This window comes from Magallana gigas, chromosome 7 (genome assembly GCF_963853765.1).
Source record: "Magallana gigas chromosome 7, xbMagGiga1.1, whole genome shotgun sequence".
Taxonomy (NCBI): domain Eukaryota; kingdom Metazoa; phylum Mollusca; class Bivalvia; order Ostreida; family Ostreidae; genus Magallana; species Magallana gigas.
Window position 1 is genome coordinate 25,662,171 of NC_088859.1, and position 27,809 is coordinate 25,689,979.

A 27,809-nucleotide genomic window follows, 5' to 3' on the forward strand; every position below is an offset into this window, starting at 1 on the left:
TCTGAAACAACTTAAAATAGTGACTAGCTCATCATTATAACTTATGCTTACATCATGTACACCCTTCAAGTATAATATTCTCTTATTTCTTACGGAAAATTGATTGTATTGCAAGCATGACAAAACAGATATATTCGCAATCCAACGCATGACCTAGTTGTTGGCGTAAGAATATAAAGATCAATATTTACATTCACTCTCTTTCCCCCAATTAAATTGCATTGATTGATTTGAGTGATACATGTATTTACGCATAACAAAATCCAATCTGGTGCGTATGAATAGCGCGCGTTATTCAATTTGTATGCACACACCGCTGCAGTTGCGACCACATCTCTCGAAAAATAATGATTCAATACTTAAATACTTAGAATATGCATTCTTCTGACGTTTAAAATTGATGTCTTCTATAAAGTTTTGTTGCTCACTTTGTTTGGATTATTTCTTGATAGGTCTCAAAACTAAAACTACATCCAGAGCACGAACTCCAGGGAACTCCAAGAAGACTGTAGTTTCCATGGGAACCTTTAAATGTATGGAAAATTGGTCGCTTAATATATATTTAATCGATAACAATTATTGACATACTTTTGTAAATATAAATAATAAAAATACTTTATCCGGCTATAAAGGTAGCTAGATACAGTATAAGAGACCAAATTTGAATAACCGGCCAACGAAGGTCATGTATATTTTTTCTAATGCTTTCATACGCGCACGAAACACAAAAGAAAAGAAATTTGTTTAAATATATCGTAAAAAATTAAACTGTTTTTCATAATTTATTTTAAAAATCTTGTATTTGGTCAACAGATTCCCGTTTAGATATTAGCCTGATCTTATTTTTTTTATTAGAAATCTTATGAAATTGTTAAGTCTACGAAATGACGATTCTACGGCAAGAAGATTCTCCCGATCTCCAACGGAGATGAGACGCAGAGCTATGGAGCCGGAAGATTGGAAAAATATCTCTGTATATTCGCGGCGTCAATGGCTAAGTGGTTCTGAATGAAAGTGATACTGTAAAATGTCAACACCGCCTATATGACACGAATACATGTACAACTGATTAAAAAAAACCTCACGCAAGCCTTCACTCAGGTGCATGGGCTCATTTTTATTTGTTTTCGAATCTCATCTCTGTCATAGAAAAGAACTAGAAGGAACTATAGTCTGGAAAACAGCATTCAATGCCAGCAGTCACGTTTGTTCTATACATGTGATATGAATGCATGTAACTATGCTGTAACAACAGTTTGTGTTAAAAACTTGTATAGTCAGTAAACCATATATTAAAGTGAACTCGTCCATTTTGAATTTAAAATCCGAATTTAAAATATTGAAATAATTTCGGACGTATATTTGGCCAGAGCGTCAGCCGACGATTTACTTAGTTGCAAGCCAGCGTAATCGATGGTTGTGGGTATGTAGCAAACACAAACTTAAGGTATACAATAAAGGCTGAAAGTTTAAACAGATATCTGATGGTTCTTTATGGTCACACTTATGAATGGATTGATTTTTTTTTCTAATTGTTTGTAGGTCATAATTTCTGTCTTCAGTTTTCGAGTTTGATTTCCGTGTAAAAACGGAATGGTGGATTTTATAAAAGTTTTACTCCTCTTTCTGGTGGGACTTGGGGCCGTAAAATGTAAGTTTGAGATTTCAAGATAGTAATGTAGAGTATTTCATATGCACCTGTCAGTTGTTCAAAGTTGTATGATTCAAAAAAGAAGAAAATGTAATTATGTTAGGATAAACGAATATTTGATGAATAAAATAATCACCAACAGGACATACATATACATATATCATTTTATGTAAATATATATATATATATATATATATATATATATATATATATATATATATATATATATATATATATATATATATATATATATATATATATTAAAATTGTATAAATCTGTATCAATTTCCTTTTGAAAGATTATCAATTAAAAGATATGGATTCAAATGAAGTAGTTACAAATACCGCACTTTATTAATTGAGCGATACCATTATATCGAAACACAGTATAATGGATTTTTAAAGTAAACCGTAGATTTCTTATTTTTTGCAAGTTTTTAATTCCGTTTTAGCCGTTTTTGCATCAAATCACGATATATAAAATCGCGAACACCGATTAGTTTTATTTAGTTTCCATGTTACATGTAGTTTACTGCTAGAAAAAGAATGGGGAGATTTTGAAATTCGCGAGATGTGCTTCTGACGAGTTTACGCAGATATTAATTCATCGCGTAAAATAAGGAATCTACAGTATTTGATAAAATATTTGTACTAAAATACATTTCATCATTACTAATGTTGGCGAAATAAAATGGATTACCAGTAAAACAATATTATTGATATATATTTGTAGTAATAAATGTTTTTAGTTATTTTGAATTACTACATATATTAGCTAAATCAATTTAGTTAACACATATTTCAAAATATCACTCTTCTTAAAAAGCTAATAATAGTAGACATTGATAGAATAAACATAGGACATAATTTGAACCCCATCGTGTGGGTTTTCATGCTGAAAATGTTTTAGTAAAACAATTGCGATAAAAACGGAGAATCGTTCTAATTTTTGAAAAATAGGGGGAAAGGGGGGGGGGGGGGGGGTTTAAAGAAAAATAAGGACATTTTATTTTAAATGTTTTTTTTCCCCAAGCGACCTACTTCGACCTTCGAATATATATTTTTTTTGTTTTCAAAGTGCGTTATGAGTGTACTTCAACATTTATTATCATCAATACATTTAACGCACTTTGAGAAAATACATACATGTAATATGAACTTCGTTCTAAACTGATATGTTTTCTTGTAAACACTGTTTAGAAGAATACACCCGTCTCTTTCCTAATGAAGCATCACGTTCATTCCATAAACTGAAATGTCTGCAGGTTTCTAAACAAAAGTTTATTTCTCAAATTCAAGCCAAATAAATTATTTTGGTACATAAAGTATACATAAAGTATTTACAAGTACAACTGTTAAAGCAATCTCAACTAAAAATAGGCATTTGAGTATGCAATATTTTGCCAAACTTAAAAAAATATCAAACTAGTACTGTATTTGATATATATGTTTTTTGTCATCATGTTCATTCATAAGCTTATAATCGCAGTATATGGACCATTTTCCCTTAAAATAAGAAATATTCGCATAGTTACGAGATAAAAAAAAACAGTTGGAAGGACGACTGACGACAAATTTGTGCAGTTCATGTGATATTTTGATACACAATCTCTAACAACTTTTAAATAGTTGTTCTTCAAACTTAAACGATCTCGACAAGCCTTTTCATTGCGAAATTGCTATTCAGGATAGCCAAATATATCATGACTTCTATTTTAAATGTCCCATTAAGCTAAATTAACTAGGTTAAAATAATTATCAACCACAGTTGAGGGTCTTAACAAATTCGTCTGGAACCTACATACAATTTAACGCAATTTGATTTTTTTTTCAACGTGCGTAATATTTCAAAGTGCGTTTTAATAATGCATGGTTTACAATACTGGAGAAGGATGCTATCATAAGACCGATTATTCATTAAAAGCTGCTTGGTCCGATTTTATTCGAAAGTTTATGTACGCATTTAAAGCTGCAAGGTCCGATTTTTCGTTATAACGGTAATGAGTAATTTTCCATGTACAGAAATTATATTACAAAGTTATAGACTTTTGCCTATTTACACCAGTAGAATCGGTCTCCTTTCAAAGTTAGAAATATTCTAAAACGTTAAAAATAATTTCGTTGTGGGATCCCAAAAAGCCCAAAACACCCCCTCCAACGACCCCCCCCCCCAAAAAAAAAAACAACAACACCCCCCTCCCCTAATAAAAATGCACCCTGAGCATGTTTAGCAAAGGGAACCGTTTGGTTTCGTCCACCCGAATGGTTAGGTTTATTAAACTTGCATATCATGCATCGGCATAAACAAACTTTAGAAATATTAGTGAAAAATTTGTATACATTTTTTTTTTTTTTTATTTGCAAAATCACTGACTTTAGCTAAAGCAATATCAAAGTCGTAATACAGTCATACCCGGCTAGACGTCATAGGAGATTTTTAAAGGCGAAATATCGCGGTAATTTATTCCGACAAGTTTGTTTTTTAAACAACTTTCGTACAAAATTTTCTCATTAAAATATGGATTTATTGACCGGAGACTACTGCAATGTCTATTATCATACACATTTTAGAATAACTATGATTTAAAAGCGTACAAAAAATTGATATAAATTCGGAATAAGCATCTTTAAACGACGATTTTGCTTAGAGTATGTTTAATAGTAGGAATATCTGTAGAAAAATGATATCTAAAGGTTGTTCTCAAACAGACTTTATAATATAAAAGGGTATTGCACTTTTCTTTCTCAAGTTTGTATTGTTTTCAACGTATGCATAATGGTCGTGTTAAAAAAACCAGTAAATCGGGAGACAGTTAGTTGCGAAATTTTTCTTAAAACATCAGAACACAGTCAGGATTAAAGAAGTGCGAAGAATTAATCAGAAATTAAACATTCTCACATATAACTGAAGAGCAAGACAAACAAATCAGATGTCACCTTGTTCCAGAGTTTTAAATACTAAGTGAGAGCCTTTATGCAGAAGGCTGTTTTGTCCTACCTTTCTTTAGTTACGTCAGAGCTTTTATCAATAGATCTTTTTGGCTGATTTTCCCGTATAGTTGAACAATATCTACTTACTAACGAGTTCTACAACTAAGATATTATGCTACTGGAATTTGTTGGGGTTTTTTTTATGTGGAAGTAAAAGATCTTTTTTGGCTGAGTTTCCAGTTGAGTTAAACTAAATTTATTTTACAAAGATTGATTTCCAAATTTTTCAACTTAAGCTTATTCACTGGAAATATAATAAAACATAATCATATACCCAGTTACTTACTTTGGCATGCCTTCAGGGTAATTTATTTTTTTTATTAACATCGAGGATAACTTCAAAAAAGAGTATCTCCTGAGTTCAAGAAAATTCCTTAAATGGTAAATCCATCAAAACTTTTATAATCAATAAAGCTAATCTTACGACATTGATTTCATAATACAATTTTCACATGGTACATGCATTGTATTGTTAAAATGAAAATGAAGAAAATAGAGCCCCTAAAAACACTGCTTAAAATATATCATTTTTCTTTGTTACACATCTGAACCTGAACTTTCTTTATTTCACAACGATTGATAAACAAGTTCTACAACTTAATTAAATTGATACTAGTATCTCTCGTTGGCACGGATGTTAGCGCGAGGGGGTTATTGTTACACATCTACATTTAGGGACCCATTAATAATTCAGACGTGTGAAAGAAGGAACTATTAAAAATTGTCACCAGCATACAGTATTAAAAATAGGTTTGTTGTTTCAAGGAGTTTCATCCATGGTAGGAAAGAGTATACAGTGTGACGTCAATGTTACTTGTTTTGCTGTTTATAAAGCACAGTGTTACCACAATAGAAACCGACGATATTTAGAATCCCGTCCATGGCAAATGCAGTCTGTGTCAAATGCAATTGAAAATATTTCATTTAACAAGAAAGCAATAAGTAAATAATGGCATTTGAAGCTATTAAAGGTTTTTTTTCTGTAAGCCAAAGAGTGATGTTTAAAGAAAGACTTCTGAATTGATAAATTCTTTAAATGCCTTTCAAAACGTTATAATACCAAAGAGATAAGAAATAATCTGTGTTAAATATTCAGAGAATCAAATAATTTTCAATTTATTTTACCGCATTCGGCCTGAAATAAATTCAAGCGATAAAGTAAATGAGTAGAATGTAAGGATTAGACACAAGGTATCTAGCATGTCAGTAGAAAAAAAAAGAATAGAACACTTGTTAATATAAAAAAAATATGAGTGGAACTTTCAACAGATATATAACAGAACATTCAAAGACTAAGGCAAGATTATAGGGATTTGAAGACCGTGTAATAGGTTTAACAGGAATAACTATTTTTCAACCTTATCTGATAATAAAACTCGACTGAGTATATAATGATATTAAACATTATTATTATGATGGAATACGGCATCTTTATATCCAATCAGTATTTTCCCTCTAGTCTATTCATGGCTGTGTTTTATATAGCTACGGTAAAAACCAACCGAAGATTCAACTTATTAAAAACTAATTTGTCCCAGTATGCATGCATAATTCCTTCAACTTCTTAAACTGATTTCAAATGCAACATTCTATGTTTTTGTCACCGCACATATAAATAGTAAGCACAGTGAAAATTTTTAATCTAGACGCGTGCACCCAGAAATTTTTGCAAGGATAAAATTTTCGTGCTCACTTTTACATCCCAAACTTTTAATAAGCAGATATTGTATCCGGTATTGTTTGATATGTGAAACTTTTTAGATTGCAAAAAATAAAAAATAAAAAAATCTTGACCGAAAGAAAATTAAATATTTTTCCTATTTTCGCAAAATTTGTGTCACGGGAAAATTCCGGATATATACAGTATGTCCTCCTTCAAATCGCTATGATAGGTGAAGCGTCGGGATATCCAAAACGTATCTACTATTGTCACACCTTACAATGTGATTTTTTATAGAGGGTGTTTTTGTTCTTATTCATTTTCCTCTTATACTGAATATCATTGAATCTGTTAAAACTGCACAAAAAGTCTAAATGCCATAGAATTTAAGTAACAATAGATAACGGTAGCTATGAATTGTAAAAAGAATTTTCAAACAAATCATTGAAAATTGCACATTATTATCAAAATGCATATTAAAAATGATAATATATACTGATTTTATCTTATATAATATACATAGGTACTTCTGTGTCGATCGATGTTTATGGGCGTGTCGTGGCTCACACTATGAATGGACCAGGAACGGTCTGTGGCTACATGTGGGATGACGTAGACGCAGATGTCGTGTGTCGTCAAATGGGATTTGCCACGGGAACTGCGACCCTGCTTCCACAGGATCCTGTGTTCACCCGTATGTTCTATGACGTGTCCTGTAAGGGTAATGAGACCGAGATCCAGTCCTGTCATTCTTACGATTATGACTTTTCATTGGTATGTTCGATGTTTGAAGATGCAGGAGTTTCGTGTTCCGGAATGCCAAGTGGTAAGATTGATAGAGATCGAAAACTATAAAAATTAGATAGAAAAGTGCTACTTTAAATGACTGAGATTTGAATTGAAATATACACCTAAATATCGTAATTTTGGATGCATCTTGTTTTGACATGCGCTTTGAAAATAAAAAAAAAATAAAATATGAATCACATGGATAATATGAATACTATCAATGTAAGAGTAAATTGAAATTGTTTCTTAAATACATATTCATCATATTTAGGTGGACACTCAGATGTGACAATCGGATCAGGAGGTAGGGTACTTGCCCATGATGTGAATGGAACCGGAACAGTCTGTGGTGATCAATGGGACGACATTGATGCGGACGTTCTTTGTCGTCAGATGGGATTTCCCTCTGGTACAGCGACCGTTTTACCACGTGATTACATGTTCAACCGACACATTTACAATGTTCGTTGCTTAGGGAATGAAACTCAGGTTCAAGAATGCCCTGTCGATAAGACTGATATGTTTGGAAGCTGTTCTTCAGTTGGTGATGCTGGCGTTAGTTGTGCGCAAAATGGCACAGCAGGTTTGTTGATTTTTCAAGGTTTAGAAAAAATTGAAAAAAGAATAGATAAAATTCCTTTTGTGATGAAAGATATACAATGGCTTTGATTTGTGTGTTGTTAACAGTCTGAACGAAATGTCGACCACAAATGATCTAACAAATACAATATGCACGCCTAACTGTTTTGAATATAGGAAATAGTTTTTGTATGTATTGACATCAATACATTTGTGTATGAATAGATAAACTTCTTACAAGATTAGCTAATCATTAGAATGATAGTAATTAAAGAGGACACCATACGTGTTAAAAAATGGGAAGTCCTAAATAAGCATATCCCTTTGTTTGAGCATAGGTACAGTTGTCGGATTTGCAACAGACGGTCGAGTGTTGGCACACACCTCAAACGTAACAGGAACGGTGTGTGGATACATGTGGGATGACGTAGACGCAGATGTCCTTTGTCGTCAAATGGGATTTCCCTCTGGAACTGCAACTCTACTGCCTCGCGATCCTGTGTTCAACCGTGTCTTCTTTGAAGTCAACTGCATTGGAAATGAAACCGATATCCAATCTTGCCACGCATTCGATCATGATGTTTCGGCAATGTGTTCAATGTATGAAGATGCTGGAGTATCATGTTCTGGAATGACAAGTGGTAAGGCTAATTGAATACGAAAATCAAACAATATATGTATTCATGTATAAATAATGGTTTTATCAATGTTCTCAACCAAATGTTGAGCATACAAACTTAGAAATGCAGATTCTGGAATTTTGCTAGAGAGAATAATGAGATAACCACTCGATATATACACGACATTTGTTTTTAAATAAAGATTTGACACTACTTAATTAATAACAACATCTATAAAAAAAAAGTAATACAGAAAAAAGTATTTTTGGTTCAACAAGTTTTTCGGAATAGTAAGTAATCAGAACAGTCGTAAAATAAGGAATCTACGATGCACTATTTTTCAAATTGATAAAATACACATTTAAATTAATTTCTGTCAAAAGCCATTTTGACTGGAATGTAAATGATTTAATACATTTTGTAAAATGTTTACCAGGAAGTAGTCCATCGATTGCACATGACGGACGAGTGTTGGCTAACAACATGAACGGAACTGGAACCGTTTGTGGGTACATGTGGGACGACACAGATGCTGACGTTCTCTGTCGTCAAATGGGATTCCCATCTGGAATAGCAATTCTGATGCCCCGGGATCCTGTATTCAACCGATTTGTCTTTAATGTCAACTGCCTAGGAAATGAAACTGACATCCAGTCCTGTCCTGCTTTCGATTATGATGTTTCAGGAATGTGTTCAATGTATGAAGATGCCGGAGTTATATGTTCTGGAATGACAAGTGGTAAGAGTAACTGAGTAATGAAGATGATTAAATACCATTGAGAACATATGAAATATTGATAAAAATATATACGTATATAAAATGACGGTTTTATGAACGTCGATTTCAAAATGTGCACCATACAAGCATTATAAACGTAAACTCTTGAGTTTTGTTAGAGACAGTAATAGAAGTGTATTATTTGAAATGTAGACGTTTTTAGGAAATTATAATTTGACATTCCTTGATATTAAAAGTTTCATTTTTGCAAGAACGTAATAATGCAAAGCCCATTGAGAGTTATTACTATTGTTTTGAAATTGTGTACTTGATAGTAAACAAAATTAACAAGTTCTGTCAAATTGATTTTATTATTTTCAGGTGGTCACTCCAATGTGACGATTGGACCAGGAGGTAGGGTACTTGCCCAAGATGTGAATGGAACCGGAACAGTCTGTGGTGATCAATGGGACGACATTGATGCGAACGTTCTTTGTCGTCAGATGGGATTTGCCTCTGGTACAGCGACCATTTTACCCCGTGATTACATGTTCAACCGACACATTTTCAATGTTCGTTGCTTAGGGAATGAAACCCATGTTCAAGAATGCCCTGTCGATAAGACTGGCAGCTGTTCTTCAATTGGCGATGCTGGCGTTAGTTGTGTGCAAAATGGAACAGCAGGTTTGTTTATTTAGAAAGTTTGACAAGATGTTATATTCTTTATCATCACCATCATCATCATAATCAAAACATAACAAAAAGTGCAGGTATATCAAATAAATACTACAATGATTTATATTTCAAATATAGGAACTACAGTCTCGATCGATGTTTATGGGCGTGTCGTGGCTCACACAATGAATGGACCAGGAACGGTCTGTGGCTACATGTGGGATGACGTAGACGCAGATGTCGTGTGTCGTCAAATGGGATTTACCACTGGAACTGCAACCCTGCTTCCACAGGATCCTGTGTTCAACCGTGTTTTCTATGACGTGTCCTGCATGGGTACTGAGACCGAGATCCAAGCCTGTCATGCTTACGATTACGACGTTTCATTGGTATGTTCGATGTTTGAAGATGCAGGAGTTTCATGTTCCGGAATGCCAAGTGGTAAGAATTAGAGAAATCGAAAACTATAAAAATCAGATGACAAAGAGTAACTAGAAATGTGGACCATGTGAAAGACATGTTTTGTTTCAATCGAGACAGCTATTACCTTAAGCATTTTTTTTTAAATTCTCGGAATTTGAATTGAAATTTAAGCTTAGTTTTGTGCCTGCATAATGTTCGCAGTGTTATCATTCGCGTTTGAAAGTTTTGAAATATATGCATGAATGATATGGAAAACATGAATGTTCTCCGTGTAAGAGTGAATATTGAAATTGTTTCTAAAATACCTTATTTAGGTGGACACTCAGATGTGTCAATCGGATCTGGAGGTAGGGTACTTGCCCATGATGTGAATGGAACCGGAACAGTCTGTGGTGATCAATGGGACGACATTGATGCGGACGTTCTTTGTCGTCAGATGGGATTTCCCTCTGGTACAGCGACCATTTTACCACGTGATTACATGTTCAACCGACACATTTTCAACGTACGTTGCTTAGGGAATGAAACTCAGGTTCAACAATGCCCTGTCGATAAGACTGATATGTTTGGAAGCTGTTCTTCAGTTGGTGATGCTGGCGTTATTTGTGCGCAAAATGGAACAGCAGGTTTGTTGATTTTTCAAGGTTTAGAAAAAATTGAAAAAAGAATAGATAAAATTCCTTTTGTGATGAATGATATACAATGGCTTTGATTTGTGTGTTGTTAACAGTCTGAACGAAATGTCGACCACAAATGATCTAACAAATACAATATGCACGCCTAACTGTTTTGAATATAGGAAATAGTTTTTGTATGTATTGACATCAATACATTTGTGTATGAATAGATACACTTCTTACAAGATTAGCTAATCATTAGAATGATAGTTATTAAAGAGGACACCATACGTGTTAAAAAATGGGAAGTCCTAAATAAGCATATCCCTTTGTTTGAGCATAGGTACAGTTGTCGGATTTGCAACAGACGGTCGAGTGTTGGCACACACCTCAAACGTAACAGGAACGGTTTGTGGATACATGTGGGATGACGTAGACGCAGAAGTCCTTTGTCGTCAAATGGGATTTCCCTCTGGAACTGCAACTCTACTGCCTCGCGATCCTGTGTTCAACCGTGTCTTCTTTGAAGTCAACTGCATTGGAAATGAAACCGATATCCAATCTTGCCACGCATTCGATCATGACGTTTCGGCAATGTGTTCAATGTATGAAGACGCTGGAGTATCATGTTCTGGAATGACAAGTGGTAAGGCTAATTGAATACGAAAATAAAAAAATATATCTATTCATGTATAAATAATGGTTTTATCAATGTTCTCAACCAAATGTTGATCATACAAACTTAGAAATGCAGATTCTGGAATTTTGCTAGAGAGAATAATGAGATAACCACTCGATATATACACGGCATTTGTTTTTAAATAAAGATTTGACACTACTTAATTAATAAGAACATCTATAAAAAAAAGTAGTACAGAAAAAAGTTTTTTTGGTTCAACAAGTTTTTCGGAATAGTAAGTAATCAGAACAGTCGTAAAATAAGGAATCTACGATGCACTATTTTTCAAATTGATAAAATACACATTTAAATTAATTTCTGTCAAAAGCCATTTTGACTGGAATATAAATGATTTAATACATTTTGTAAAATGTTTACCAGGAGGTAGTCCATCGATTGCACATGACGGACGAGTGTTGGCTAACAACATGAACGGAACTGGAACCGTTTGTGGGTACATGTGGGACGACACAGATGCTGACGTTCTCTGTCGTCAAATGGGATTCCCATCTGGAATAGCAATTCTGATGCCCCGGGATCCTGTATTCAACCGATTTGTCTTTAATGTCAACTGCCTAGGAAATGAAACTGACATTCAGTCCTGTCCTGCTTTCGATTATGATGTTTCAGGAATGTGTTCAATGTATGAAGATGCCGGAGTTATATGTTCTGGAATGACAAGTGGTAAGAGTAACTGAGTAATGAAGATGATTAAATACCATTGAGAACATATGAAATATTGATAAAAATATATACGTATATAAAATGACGGTTTTATGAACGTCGATTTCAAATTGTGCACCATACAAGCATTATAAACGTAAACTCTTGAGTTTTGTTAGAGACAGTAATAGAAGTGTATTATTTGAAATGTAGACGTTTTTAGGAAAATTATAATTTGACATTCCTTGATATTAAAAGTTTCATTTTTGCAAGAACGTAATAATGCAAAGCCCATTGAGAGTTATTACTATTGTTTTGAAATTGTGTACTTGATAGTAAACAAAATTAACAAGTTCTGTCAAATTGATTTTATTATTTTCAGGTGGTCACTCCAATGTGACGATTGGACCAGGAGGTAGGGTACTTGCCCAAGATGTGAATGGAACCGGAACAGTCTGTGGTGATCAATGGGACGACATTGATGCGAACGTTCTTTGTCGTCAGATGGGGTTTGCCTCTGGTACAGCGACCTATTTACCACGTGATTACATGTTCAACCGACACATTTACAATGTTCGTTGCTTAGGGAATGAAACCCATGTTCAAGAATGCCCTGTCGATAAGACTGGCAGCTGTTCTTCAATTGGCGATGCTGGCGTTAGTTGTGTGCAAAATGGAACAGCAGGTTTGTTTATTTAGAAAGTTTGACAAGATGTTATATTTTTTTATCATCACCATCATCATCATCATTATAATCAAAACATAACAAAAAGTGCAGGTATATCAAATAAATACTACAATGATTTATATTCCAACTATAGGAACTACAGTCTCGATCGATGTTTATGGGCGTGTCGTGGCTCACACTATGAATGGACCAGGAACGGTCTGTGGCTACATGTGGGATGACGTAGACGCAGATGTCGTGTGTCGTCAAATGGGATTTACCACTGGAACTGCAACCCTGCTTCCACAGGATCCTGTGTTCAACCGTGTTTTCTATGACGTGTCCTGCATGGGTACTGAGACCGAGATCCAAGCCTGTCATGCTTACGATTACGACGTTTCATTGGTATGTTCGATGTTTGAAGATGCAGGAGTTTCATGTTCCGGAATGCCAAGTGGTAAGAATTAGAGAAATCGAAAACTATAAAAATCAGATGACAAAGAGTAACTAGAAATGTGGACCATGTGAAAGACATGTTTTGTTTCAATCGAGACAGCTATTACCTTAAGCATTTTTTTTTAAATTCTCGGAATTTGAATTGAAATTTAAGCTTAGTTTTGTGCCTGCATAATGTTCGCAGTGTTATCATTCGCGTTTGAAAGTTTTGAAATATATGCATGAATGATATGGAAAACATGAATGTTCTCCGTGTAAGAGTGAATATTGAAATTGTTTCTAAAATACCTTATTTAGGTGGACACTCAGATGTGTCAATCGGATCTGGAGGTAGGGTACTTGCCCATGATGTGAATGGAACCGGAACAGTCTGTGGTGATCAATGGGACGACATTGATGCGGACGTTCTTTGTCGTCAGATGGGATTTCCCTCTGGTACAGCGACCATTTTACCACGTGATTACATGTTCAACCGACACATTTTCAACGTACGTTGCTTAGGGAATGAAACTCAGGTTCAACAATGCCCTGTCGATAAGACTGATATGTTTGGAAGCTGTTCTTCAGTTGGTGATGCTGGCGTTATTTGTGCGCAAAATGGAACAGCAGGTTTGTTGATTTTTCAAGGTTTAGAAAAAATTGAAAAAAGAATAGATAAAATTCCTTTTGTGATGAATGATATACAATGGCTTTGATTTGTGTGTTGTTAACAGTCTGAACGAAATGTCGACCACAAATGATCTAACAAATACAATATGCACGCCTAACTGTTTTGAATATAGGAAATAGTTTTTGTATGTATTGACATCAATACATTTGTGTATGAATAGATACACTTCTTACAAGATTAGCTAATCATTAGAATGATAGTTATTAAAGAGGACACCATACGTGTTAAAAAATGGGAAGTCCTAAATAAGCATATCCCTTTGTTTGAGCATAGGTACAGTTGTCGGATTTGCAACAGACGGTCGAGTGTTGGCACACACCTCAAACGTAACAGGAACGGTGTGTGGATACATGTGGGATGACGTAGACGCAGAAGTCCTTTGTCGTCAAATGGGATTTCCCTCTGGAACTGCAACTCTACTGCCTCGCGATCCTGTGTTCAACCGTGTCTTCTTTGAAGTCAACTGCATTGGAAATGAAACCGATATCCAATCTTGCCACGCATTCGATCATGATGTTTCGGCAATGTGTTCAATGTATGAAGATGCTGGAGTATCATGTTCTGGAATGACAAGTGGTAAGGCTAATTGAATACGAAAATCAAACAATATATGTATTCATGTATAAATAATGGTTTTATCAATGTTCTCAACCAAATGTTGATCATACAAACTTAGAAATGCAGATTCTGGAATTTTGCTAGAGAGAATAATGAGATAACCACTCGATATATACACGACATTTGTTTTTAAATAAAGATTTGACACTACTTAATTAATAAGAACATCTATAAAAAAAAAAGTAATACAGAAAAAAGTATTTTTGGTTCAACAAGTTTTTTGGAATAGTAAGTAATCAGAACAGTCGTAAAATAAGGAATCTACGATGCACTATTTTTCAAATTGATAAAATGCACATTTAAATTAATTTCTGTCAAAAGCCATTTTGACTGGAATATAAATGATTTAATACATTTTGTAAAATGTTTACCAGGAGGTAGTCCATCGATTGCACATGACGGACGAGTGTTGGCTAACAACATGAACGGAACTGGAACCGTTTGTGGGTACATGTGGGACGACACAGATGCTGACGTTCTCTGTCGTCAAATGGGATTCCCATCTGGAATAGCAATTCTGATGCCCCGGGATCCTGTATTCAACCGATTTGTCTTTAATGTCAACTGCCTAGGAAATGAAACTGACATTCAGTCCTGTCCTGCTTTCGATTATGATGTTTCAGGAATGTGTTCAATGTATGAAGATGCCGGAGTTATATGTTCTGGAATGACAAGTGGTAAGAGTAACTGAGTAATGAAGATGATTAAATACCATTGAGAACATATGAAATATTGATAAAAATATATACGTATATAAAATGACGGTTTTATGAACGTCGATTTCAAATTGTGCACCATACAAGCATTATAAACGTAAACTCTTGAGTTTTGTTAGAGACAGTAATAGAAGTGTATTATTTGAAATGTAGACGTTTTTTGGAAAATTATAATTTGACATTCCTTGATATTAAAAGTTTCATTTTTGCAAGAACGTAATAATGCAAAGCCCATTGAGAGTTATTACTATTGTTTTGAAATTGTGTACTTGATAGTAAACAAAATTAACAAGTTCTGTCAAATTGATTTTATTATTTTCAGGTGGTCACTCCAATGTGACGATTGGACCAGGAGGTAGGGTACTTGCCCAAGATGTGAATGGAACCGGAACAGTCTGTGGTGATCAATGGGACGACATTGATGCGAACGTTCTTTGTCGTCAGATGGGATTTGCCTCTGGTACAGCGACCTATTTACCACGTGATTACATGTTCAACCGACACATTTACAATGTTCGTTGCTTAGGGAATGAAACCCATGTTCAAGAATGCCCTGTCGATAAGACTGGCAGCTGTTCTTCAATTGGCGATGCTGGCGTTAGTTGTGTGCAAAATGGAACAGCAGGTTTGTTTATTTAGAAAGTTTGACAAGATGTTATATTTTTTATCATCACCATCATCATCATCATCATAATCAAAACATAACAAAAAGTGCAGGTATATCAAATAAATACTACAATGATTTATATTCCAACTATAGGAACTACAGTCTCGATCGATGTTTATGGGCGTGTCGTGGCTCACACTATGAATGGACCAGGAACGGTCTGTGGCTACATGTGGGATGACGTAGACGCAGATGTCGTGTGTCGTCAAATGGGATTTACCACTGGAACTGCAACCCTGCTTCCACAGGATCCTGTGTTCAACCGTGTTTTCTATGACGTGTCCTGCATGGGTACTGAGACCGAGATCCAAGCCTGTCATGCTTACGATTACGACGTTTCATTGGTATGTTCGATGTTTGAAGATGCAGGAGTTTCATGTTCCGGAATGCCAAGTGGTAAGAATTAGAGAAATCGAAAACTATAAAAATCAGATGACAAAGAGTAACTAGAAATGTGGACCATGTGAAAGACATGTTTTGTTTCAATCGAGACAGCTATTACCTTAAGCATTTTTTTTTTAAATTCTCGGAATTTGAATTGAAATTTAAGCTTAGTTTTGTGCCTGCATAATGTTCGCAGTGTTATCATTCGCGTTTGAAAGTTTTGAAATATATGCATGAATGATATGGAAAACATGAATGTTCTCCGTGTAAGAGTGAATATTGAAATTGTTTCTAAAATACCTTATTTAGGTGGACACTCAGATGTGTCAATCGGATCTGGAGGTAGGGTACTTGCCCATGATGTGAATGGAACCGGAACAGTCTGTGGTGATCAATGGGACGACATTGATGCGGACGTTCTTTGTCGTCAGATGGGATTTCCCTCTGGTACAGCGACCATTTTACCACGTGATTACATGTTCAACCGACACATTTTCAACGTACGTTGCTTAGGGAATGAAACTCAGGTTCAACAATGCCCTGTCGATAAGACTGATATGTTTGGAAGCTGTTCTTCAGTTGGTGATGCTGGCGTTATTTGTGCGCAAAATGGAACAGCAGGTTTGTTGATTTTTCAAGGTTTAGAAAAAATTGAAAAAAGAATAGATAAAATTCCTTTTGTGATGAATGATATACAATGGCTTTGATTTGTGTGTTGTTAACAGTCTGAACGAAATGTCGACCACAAATGATCTAACAAATACAATATGCACGCCTAACTGTTTTGAATATAGGAAATAGTTTTTGTATGTATTGACATCAATACATTTGTGTATGAATAGATACACTTCTTACAAGATTAGCTAATCATTACAATGATAGTTATTAAAGAGGACACCATACGTGTTAAAAAATGGGAAGTCCTAAATAAGCATATCCCTTTGTTTGAGCATAGGTACAGTTGTCGGATTTGCAACAGACGGTCGAGTGTTGGCACACACCTCAAACGTAACAGGAACGGTGTGTGGATACATGTGGGATGACGTAGACGCAGAAGTCCTTTGTCGTCAAATGGGATTTCCCTCTGGAACTGCAACTCTACTGCCTCGCGATCCTGTGTTCAACCGTGTCTTCTTTGAAGTCAACTGCATTGGAAATGAAACCGATATCCAATCTTGCCACGCATTCGATCATGATGTTTCGGCAATGTGTTCAATGTATGAAGATGCTGGAGTATCATGTTCTGGAATGACAAGTGGTAAGGCTAATTGAATACGAAAATCAAACAATATATGTATTCATGTATAAATAATGGTTTTATCAATGTTCTCAACCAAATGTTGATCATACAAACTTAGAAATGCAGATTCTGGAATTTTGCTAGAGAGAATAATGAGATAACCACTCGATATATACACGACATTTGTTTTTAAATAAAGATTTGACACTACTTAATTAATAAGAACATCTATAAAAAAAAAAGTAATACAGAAAAAAGTATTTTTGGTTCAACAAGTTTTTCGGAATAGTAAGTAATCAGAACAGTCGTAAAATAAGGAATCTACGATGCACTATTTTTCAAATTGATAAAATGCACATTTAAATTAATTTCTGTCAAAAGCCATTTTGACTGGAATATAAATGATTTAATACATTTTGTAAAATGTTTACCAGGAGGTAGTCCATCGATTGCACATGACGGACGAGTGTTGGCTAACAACATGAACGGAACTGGAACCGTTTGTGGGTACATGTGGGACGACACAGATGCTGACGTTCTCTGTCGTCAAATGGGATTCCCATCTGGAATAGCAATTCTGATGCCCCGGGATCCTGTATTCAACCGATTTGTCTTTAATGTCAACTGCCTAGGAAATGAAACTGACATTCAGTCCTGTCCTGCTTTCGATTATGATGTTTCAGGAATGTGTTCAATGTATGAAGATGCCGGAGTTATATGTTCTGGAATGACAAGTGGTAAGAGTAACTGAGTAATGAAGATGATTAAATACCATTGAGAACATATGAAATATTGATAAAAATATATACGTATATAAAATGACGGTTTTATGAACGTCGATTTCAAATTGTGCACCATACAAGCATTATAAACGTAAACTCTTGAGTTTTGTTAGAGACAGTAATAGAAGTGTATTATTTGAAATGTAGACGTTTTTAGGAAAATTATAATTTGACATTCCTTGATATTAAAAGTTTCATTTTTGCAAGAACGTAATAATGCAAAGCCCATTGAGAGTTATTACTATTGTTTTGAAATTGTGTACTTGATAGTAAACAAAATTAACAAGTTCTGTCAAATTGATTTTATTATTTTCAGGTGGTCACTCCAATGTGACGATTGGACCAGGAGGTAGGGTACTTGCCCAAGATGTGAATGGAACCGGAACAGTCTGTGGTGATCAATGGGACGACATTGATGCGAACGTTCTTTGTCGTCAGATGGGATTTGCCTCTGGTACAGCGACCTATTTACCACGTGATTACATGTTCAACCGACACATTTACAATGTTCGTTGCTTAGGGAATGAAACCCATGTTCAAGAATGCCCTGTCGATAAGACTGGCAGCTGTTCTTCAATTGGCGATGCTGGCGTTAGTTGTGTGCAAAATGGAACAGCAGGTTTGTTTATTTAGAAAGTTTGACAAGATGTTATATTTTTTATCATCACCATCATCATCATCATCATAATCAAAACATAACAAAAAGTGCAGGTATATCAAATAAATACTACTATGATTTATATTCCAACTATAGGAACTACAGTCTCGATCGATGTTTATGGGCGTGTCGTGGCTCACACTATGAATGGACCAGGAACGGTCTGTGGCTACATGTGGGATGACGTAGACGCAGATGTCGTGTGTCGTCAAATGGGATTTACCACTGGAACTGCAACCCTGCTTCCACAGGATCCTGTGTTCAACCGTGTTTTCTATGACGTGTCCTGCATGGGTACTGAGACCGAGATCCAAGCCTGTCATGCTTACGATTACGACGTTTCATTGGTATGTTCGATGTTTGAAGATGCAGGAGTTTCATGTTCCGGAATGCCAAGTGGTAAGAATTAGAGAAATCGAAAACTATAAAAATCAGATGACAAAGAGTAACTAGAAATGTGGACCATGTGAAAGACATGTTTTGTTTCAATCGAGACAGCTATTACCTTAAGCATTTTTTTTTAAATTCTCGGAATTTGAATTGAAATTTAAGCTTAGTTTTGTGCCTGCATAATGTTCGCAGTGTTATCATTCGCGTTTGAAAGTTTTGAAATATATGCATGAATGATATGGAAAACATGAATGTTCTCCGTGTAAGAGTGAATATTGAAATTGTTTCTAAAATACCTTATTTAGGTGGACACTCAGATGTGTCAATCGGATCTGGAGGTAGGGTACTTGCCCATGATGTGAATGGAACCGGAACAGTCTGTGGTGATCAATGGGACGACATTGATGCGGACGTTCTTTGTCGTCAGATGGGATTTCCCTCTGGTACAGCGACCATTTTACCACGTGATTACATGTTCAACCGACACATTTTCAACGTACGTTGCTTAGGGAATGAAACTCAGGTTCAACAATGCCCTGTCGATAAGACTGATATGTTTGGAAGCTGTTCTTCAGTTGGTGATGCTGGCGTTATTTGTGCGCAAAATGGAACAGCAGGTTTGTTGATTTTTCAAGGTTTAGAAAAAATTGAAAAAAGAATAGATAAAATTCCTTTTGTGATGAATGATATACAATGGCTTTGATTTGTGTGTTGTTAACAGTCTGAACGAAATGTCGACCACAAATGATCTAACAAATACAATATGCACGCCTAACTGTTTTGAATATAGGAAATAGTTTTTGTATGTATTGACATCAATACATTTGTGTATGAATAGATACACTTCTTACAAGATTAGCTAATCATTACAATGATAGTTATTAAAGAGGACACCATACGTGTTAAAAAATGGGAAGTCCTAAATAAGCATATCCCTTTGTTTGAGCATAGGTACAGTTGTCGGATTTGCAACAGACGGTCGAGTGTTGGCACACACCTCAAACGTAACAGGAACGGTGTGTGGATACATGTGGGATGACGTAGACGCAGAAGTCCTTTGTCGTCAAATGGGATTTCCCTCTGGAACTGCAACTCTACTGCCTCGCGATCCTGTGCTCAACCGTGTCTTCTTTGAAGTCAACTGCATTGGAAATGAAACCGATATCCAATCTTGCCACGCATTCGATCATGATGTTTCGGCAATGTGTTCAATGTATGAAGATGCTGGAGTATCATGTTCTGGAATGACAAGTGGTAAGGCTAATTGAATACGAAAATCAAACAATATATGTATTCATGTATAAATAATGGTTTTATCAATGTTCTCAACCAAATGTTGATCATACAAACTTAGAAATGCAGATTCTGGAATTTTGCTAGAGAGAATAATGAGATAACCACTCGATATATACACGACATTTGTTTTTAAATAAAGATTTGACACTACTTAATTAATAAGAACATCTATAAAAAAAAAAAGTAATACAGAAAAAAGTATTTTTGGTTCAACAAGTTTTTTGGAATAGTAAGTAATCAGAACAGTCGTAAAATAAGGAATCTACGATGCACTATTTTTCAAATTGATAAAATGCATATTTAAATTAATTTCTGTCAAAAGCCATTTTGACTGGAATATAAATGATTTAATACATTTTGTAAAATGTTTACCAGGAGGTAGTCCATCGATTGCACATGACGGACGAGTGTTGGCTAACAACATGAACGGAACTGGAACCGTTTGTGGGTACATGTGGGACGACACAGATGCTGACGTTCTCTGTCGTCAAATGGGATTCCCATCTGGAATAGCAATTCTGATGCCCCGGGATCCTGTATTCAACCGATTTGTCTTTAATGTCAACTGCCTAGGAAATGAAACTGACATTCAGTCCTGTCCTGCTTTCGATTATGATGTTTCAGGAATGTGTTCAATGTATGAAGATGCCGGAGTTATATGTTCTGGAATGACAAGTGGTAAGAGTAACTGAGTAATGAAGATGATTAAATACCATTGAGAACATATGAAATATTGATAAAAATATATACGTATATAAAATGACGGTTTTATGAACGTCGATTTCAAATTGTGCACCATACAAGCATTATAAACGTAAACTCTTGAGTTTTGTTAGAGACAGTAATAGAAGTGTATTATTTGAAATGTAGACGTTTTTTGGAAAATTATAATTTGACATTCCTTGATATTAAAAGTTTCATTTTTGCAAGAACGTAATAATGCAAAGCCCATTGAGAGTTATTACTATTGTTTTGAAATTGTGTACTTGATAGTAAACAAAATTAACAAGTTCTGTCAAATTGATTTTATTATTTTCAGGTGGTCACTCCAATGTGACGATTGGACCAGGAGGTAGGGTACTTGCCCAAGATGTGAATGGAACCGGAACAGTCTGTGGTGATCAATGGGACGACATTGATGCGAACGTTCTTTGTCGTCAGATGGGATTTGCCTCTGGTACAGCGACCTATTTACCACGTGATTACATGTTCAACCGACACATTTACAATGTTCGTTGCTTAGGGAATGAAACCCATGTTCAAGAATGCCCTGTCGATAAGACTGGCAGCTGTTCTTCAATTGGCGATGCTGGCGTTAGTTGTGTGCAAAATGGAACAGCAGGTTTGTTTATTTAGAAAGTTTGACAAGATGTTATATTTTTTATCATCACCATCATCATCATCATCATAATCAAAACATAACAAAAAGTGCAGGTATATCAAATAAATACTACAATGATTTATATTCCAACTATAGGAACTACAGTCTCGATCGATGTTTATGGGCGTGTCGTGGCTCACACTATGAATGGACCAGGAACGGTCTGTGGCTACATGTGGGATGACGTAGACGCAGATGTCGTGTGTCGTCAAATGGGATTTACCACTGGAACTGCAACCCTGCTTCCACAGGATCCTGTGTTCAACCGTGTTTTCTATGACGTGTCCTGCATGGGTACTGAGACCGAGATCCAAGCCTGTCATGCTTACGATTACGACGTTTCATTGGTATGTTCGATGTTTGAAGATGCAGGAGTTTCATGTTCCGGAATGCCAAGTGGTAAGAATTAGAGAAATCGAAAACTATAAAAATCAGATGACAAAGAGTAACTAGAAATGTGGACCATGTGAAAGACATGTTTTGTTTCAATCGAGACAGCTATTACCTTAAGCATTTTTTTTTTAAATTCTCGGAATTTGAATTGAAATTTAAGCTTAGTTTTGTGCCTGCATAATGTTCGCAGTGTTATCATTCGCGTTTGAAAGTTTTGAAATATATGCATGAATGATATGGAAAACATGAATGTTCTCCGTGTAAGAGTGAATATTGAAATTGTTTCTAAAATACCTTATTTAGGTGGACACTCAGATGTGTCAATCGGATCTGGAGGTAGGGTACTTGCCCATGATGTGAATGGAACCGGAACAGTCTGTGGTGATCAATGGGACGACATTGATGCGGACGTTCTTTGTCGTCAGATGGGATTTCCCTCTGGTACAGCGACCATTTTACCACGTGATTACATGTTCAACCGACACATTTTCAACGTACGTTGCTTAGGGAATGAAACTCAGGTTCAACAATGCCCTGTCGATAAGACTGATATGTTTGGAAGCTGTTCTTCAGTTGGTGATGCTGGCGTTATTTGTGCGCAAAATGGAACAGCAGGTTTGTTGATTTTTCAAGGTTTAGAAAAAAATTGAAAAAAGAATAGATAAAATTCCTTTTGTGATGAATGATATACAATGGCTTTGATTTGTGTGTTGTTAACAGTCTGAACGAAATGTCGACCACAAATGATCTAACAAATACAATATGCACGCCTAACTGTTTTGAATATAGGAAATAGTTTTTGTATGTATTGACATCAATACATTTGTGTATGAATAGATACACTTCTTACAAGATTAGCAAATCATTAAAATGATAGTTATTAAAGAGGACACCATACGTGTTAAAAAATGGGAAGTCCTAAATAAGCATATCCCTTTGTTTGAGCATAGGTACAGTTGTCGGATTTGCAACAGACGGTCGAGTGTTGGCACACACCTCAAACGTAACAGGAACGGTGTGTGGATACATGTGGGATGACGTAGACGCAGAAGTCCTTTGTCGTCAAATGGGATTTCCCTCTGGAACTGCAACTCTACTGCCTCGCGATCCTGTGTTCAACCGTGTCTTCTTTGAAGTCAACTGCATTGGAAATGAAACCGATATCCAATCTTGCCACGCATTCGATCATGATGTTTCGGCAATGTGTTCAATGTATGAAGATGCTGGAGTATCATGTTCTGGAATGACAAGTGGTAAGGCTAATTGAATACGAAAATCAAACAATATATGTATTCATGTATAAATAATGGTTTTATCAATGTTCTCAACCAAATGTTGATCATACAAACTTAGAAATGCAGATTCTGGAATTTTGCTAGAGAGAATAATGAGATAACCACTCGATATATTCACGACATTTGTTTTTAAATAAAGATTTGACACTACTTAATTAATAAGAACATCTATAAATAAAAAGTAGTACAGAAAAAAGTATTTTTGGTTCAACAAGTTTTTCGGAATAGTAAGTAATCAGAACAGTCGTAAAATAAGGAATCTACGATGCACTATTTTTCAAATTGATAAAATACACATTTAAATTAATTTCTGTCAAAAGCCATTTTGACTGGAATATAAATGATTTAATACATTTTGTAAAATGTTTACCAGGAGGTAGTCCATCGATTGCACATGACGGACGAGTGTTGGCTAACAACATGAACGGAACTGGAACCGTTTGTGGGTACATGTGGGACGACACAGATGCTGACGTTCTCTGTCGTCAAATGGGATTCCCATCTGGAATAGCAATTCTGATGCCCCGGGATCCTGTATTCAACCGATTTGTCTTTAATGTCAACTGCCTAGGAAATGAAACTGACATCCAGTCCTGTCCTGCTTTCGATTATGATGTTTCAGGACTGTGTTCAATGTATGAAGATGCCGGAGTTATATGTTCTGGAATGACAAGTGGTAAGAGTAACTGAGTAATGAAGATGATTAAATATCATTGAGAACATATGAAATATTGATAAAAATATATACGTATATAAAATGACAGTTTTGAACGTCGAGTTCAAATTGTGCACCATACAAGCATTATAAACGTAAACTCTTGAGTTTTGTTAGAGACAGTAATAGAAGTGTATTATTTGAAATGTAGACGTTTTTAGGAAAATTATAATTTGACATTCCTTGATATTAAAAGTTTCATTTTTGCAAGAACGTAATAATGCAAAGCCCATTGAGAGTTATTACTATTGTTTTGAAATTGTGTACTAGTACTTGATAGTAAACAAAATTAACAAGTTCTGTCAAATTGATTTTATTATTTTCAGGTGGTCACTCCAATGTGACGATCGGACCAGGAGGTAGGGTACTTGCCCAAGATGTGAATGGAACCGGAACAGTCTGTGGTGATCAATGGGACGACATTGATGCGAACGTTCTTTGTCGTCAGATGGGGTTTGCCTCTGGTACAGCGACCTATTTACCACGTGATTACATGTTCAACCGACACATTTACAATGTACGTTGCTTAGGGAATGAAACCCATGTTCAAGAATGTCCTGTCGATAAGACTGGCAGCTGTTCTTCAATTGGCGATGCTGGCGTTAGTTGTATGCAAAATGGAACAGCAGGTTTGTTTAGTATTTTTAAAGTATTTCTTAAAAGTTTTAAAGTGTTTTTTGTTTGTTATTTTGATGATGATTTCATCTTTCAGGTGTCGTTAATACGGTGTACATTGGGCAAGATGGAAGGGTAATGGCATCACATAATGTAACGGGCTACACAGGAACCGTTTGTGGTTATATGTGGGATGATCTAGACGCCATGGTTTTGTGTCAGCAATTTGGATATCCATCTGGGATTGCGAAACAAATACCAACTGATCATAATTATAATCGAGTTATTTTTAATGTTCAATGTATGGGTATGGAACCTGATGTGTATGCTTGCCCTGTAGAGCATTCAGATACAACAGGAAACTGTCCAATGGCAAATGATGCAGGAGTAGAATGTGAAAATATGACATCGCAATATCCATCTACTCAAACTACAATAACGCAAACCTTCGCAGGACAAACATCAACTCAACAAGCTTCAACGCAATTTCCCTACACCCAGACTAATACTCAACAACCAACAACAAACTTCTCCCAAACAACCGGCCAAGTATTCCCTGGACATAGCACGACAGAACAACACACGACTCAATTCCCCTCAACAAGTCAAACTTCTCATCAACAAACAACGCCATTCTCCTACACTACTAGCCAGGCATCTGCTGGACAAACCTCTACACAAGGCATTACTACGCAAGTTCCACAAACTTCAAGCCACATTTCTACTGGGCAAAATACAACAAACCAAGTTACAACCCATGTTCCTATGAGTACAAGCCAGGTATCAGCTGGACACACAACACAACAAGCTACAACTCATGTTCCTATGAGTACAAGCCAGGTATCAGCTGGACACACAACACAACAAGCTACAACTCATGTTCCTATGAGTACAAGCCTGGTATCAGCTGGACACACAACACAACAAGCTACAACTCATGTTCCTATGAGTACAAGCCAGGTAACAGCTGGACACACAACACAACAAGCTACAACTCATGTTCCTATGAGTACAAGTCAGGCATCAGCTGGGCAAACCTCTACACAAGGCATTACAACGCAAGTTCCACAAACTTCAAGCCACATTTCTACTGGGCAAAATACAACAAACCAAGTTACAACCCATGTTCCTATGAGTACAAGCCAGGTATCAGCTGGACACACAACACAACAAGCTACAACTCATGTTCCTATGAGTACAAGCCAGGCATCAGCTGGTCACACAACACAACAAGCTACAACTCATGTTCCTATGAGTACAAGCCAGGTAACAGCTGGACACACAACACAACAAGCTACAACTCATGTTCCTATGAGTACAAGCCAGGCATCAGCTGGTCACACAACACAACAAGCTACAACACATGTTCCTATAACTTCAAGCCAGGCATCTGCAGGACAGACCACAACACAACAAGCTACAACTCATGTTCCAATAACTTCAAGCCAGGCATCTGCTGGACAGACCACAACACAACAAGCTACAACTCATGTTCCAATAACTTCAAGCCAGGCATCTGCTGGTCAGACCACAACACAACAAGCTACAACTCATGTTCCCATAACCTCAAGCCAGGCATCTGCTGGACAGACCACAACACAACAAGCTACAACTCATGTTCCCATAACCTCAAGCCAGGCATCTGCTGGTCAGACCACAACACAACAAGCTACGACTCATGTTCCCATAACCTCAAGCCAGGCATCTGCTGGACAGACAACAACACAAGCTACAACTCAAGCTACCCAAACAACAAGCCAGGCATCTGCTGGACAGACCACAACACCGTCTGCAGGACAAACAACTCAATCCCAGACTACCTCTATAAACTGTCAACCTGGATCAGGGTCGTGTATTTTGCAAATGGATTCTTTGGGTGCAGGAGGTAGGTTTTTGTTGTTTTTTCTCAATACGGTATCATCATTAAAATCATGAAAACTTATACATTGCTCTAATTTACATCTTTTTTTCTTCTTTTTAGCGGAAACGAGGATGGCATCAAGCGTATTTATTGTGATTAGCTCTGTTGTCAGCGTCCTTTGCCTTGTTTTTATGTATTAGACATATTTCAGTGAACTTTAAGAATGACTTGCCAATGCTATAGAACACCGGCAACGACGACACTTTTTTTTTTAAATACTATCTTATAAATGTGGCGATACCTTGCGTAAAGACAACTCTATACGTTGATAGCACTTGTTTTTTATCTTAATAAATATATTTGTTACAATAAAGTATATAAATAACACATTCTCGTATGGTAATTTCATTTTTCGGTGGATAAATAATTCAAAATAAGAAAAAAAGTACTAGTTTTCATGAATTTTGCAGAATAACTTTGGGTTGAGAAATATTTCGAACTATTAAAGCTGACAATTCTATATTTCAAACAACATTTCGAAACCAAGGAGATTTATTTCTCGATTCTACTAACAGATAAAAAAAATTGTTTTTTCCTAAATGCTATAGAGAGACGAACTATGTCATTTAAAAGGTATTTTCTGAATAGCTGCATGTATACAGGGTATGCAGACGACAGATGTTTTGATCGATATTAAATACACCTATTTTATTTATAAAATATTTTTAAATCTTATCTGTTTAATTCTAAGGTTTATCTAATACTACGATTATTTATGCCACTCTTTTGTTTTGTGTAACAATACGCAGTTCAAATGTGCTAGGAAGCTCACTGAACAGCAACATTGAACTTTTCGAAAGAAACATTTGAGGCAATACACATCGTTTTGACAGGAACTAAGACGTAAAATTAACATCGTTTTAAAACTTTTTAAATGTCT

General features: G+C 35.8%; 1 protein-coding gene across 4 annotated transcripts; it reads left to right on the plus strand.

Moving 5' to 3' along the window:
- Positions 1-1,383: 1,383 nt before the first annotated feature.
- Positions 1,384-27,486, plus strand: LOC105337130 (uncharacterized). Of its 4 annotated transcripts, none has more exons than XM_066066024.1 (34): positions 1,384-1,423; positions 1,543-1,651; positions 6,826-7,128; positions 7,363-7,674; positions 8,009-8,311; positions 8,727-9,029; positions 9,390-9,692; positions 9,822-10,124; positions 10,421-10,732; positions 11,067-11,369; positions 11,784-12,086; positions 12,448-12,750; positions 12,887-13,189; positions 13,486-13,797; positions 14,132-14,434; positions 14,851-15,153; positions 15,515-15,817; positions 15,953-16,255; positions 16,553-16,864; positions 17,199-17,501; positions 17,918-18,220; positions 18,582-18,884; positions 19,020-19,322; positions 19,619-19,930; positions 20,265-20,567; positions 20,985-21,287; positions 21,649-21,951; positions 22,087-22,389; positions 22,687-22,998; positions 23,334-23,636; positions 24,052-24,354; positions 24,720-25,022; positions 25,106-26,893; positions 26,990-27,486. In XM_066066024.1, the coding sequence occupies exons 2-34, from the start codon at positions 1,594-1,596 to the stop codon at positions 27,067-27,069; spliced, it is 11,070 nt and encodes a 3,689-aa protein (XP_065922096.1). In that variant the 5' UTR covers positions 1,384-1,423; positions 1,543-1,593; the 3' UTR covers positions 27,070-27,486. The 4 variants fall into 4 exon arrangements, with proteins under 4 accessions (XP_065922096.1, XP_065922098.1, XP_065922099.1 ...); XM_066066025.1 differs by having other exon boundaries at positions 1,421-1,447; XM_066066026.1 differs by lacking the exons at positions 9,822-10,124; positions 10,421-10,732.
- The last annotated feature ends 323 nt before the right edge of the window (positions 27,487-27,809 follow it).

What these genes read in the sequence shown, in the direction of transcription:
- LOC105337130 (XM_066066024.1), top strand. Translation starts at nt 1,594, where the DNA reads ATGGTGGATTTTATAAAAGTTTTACTCCTCTTTCTGGTGGGACTTGGG. An exon ending in ATGTTCTGGAATGACAAGTG is followed by an intron (nt 9,030 to 9,389) that starts GTAAGAGTAACT and finishes TATTATTTTCAG; the next exon opens with GTGGTCACTCCAATGTGACG. An exon ending in TGTGCAAAATGGAACAGCAG is followed by an intron (nt 21,952 to 22,086) that starts GTTTGTTTATTT and finishes TTCCAACTATAG; the next exon opens with GAACTACAGTCTCGATCGAT.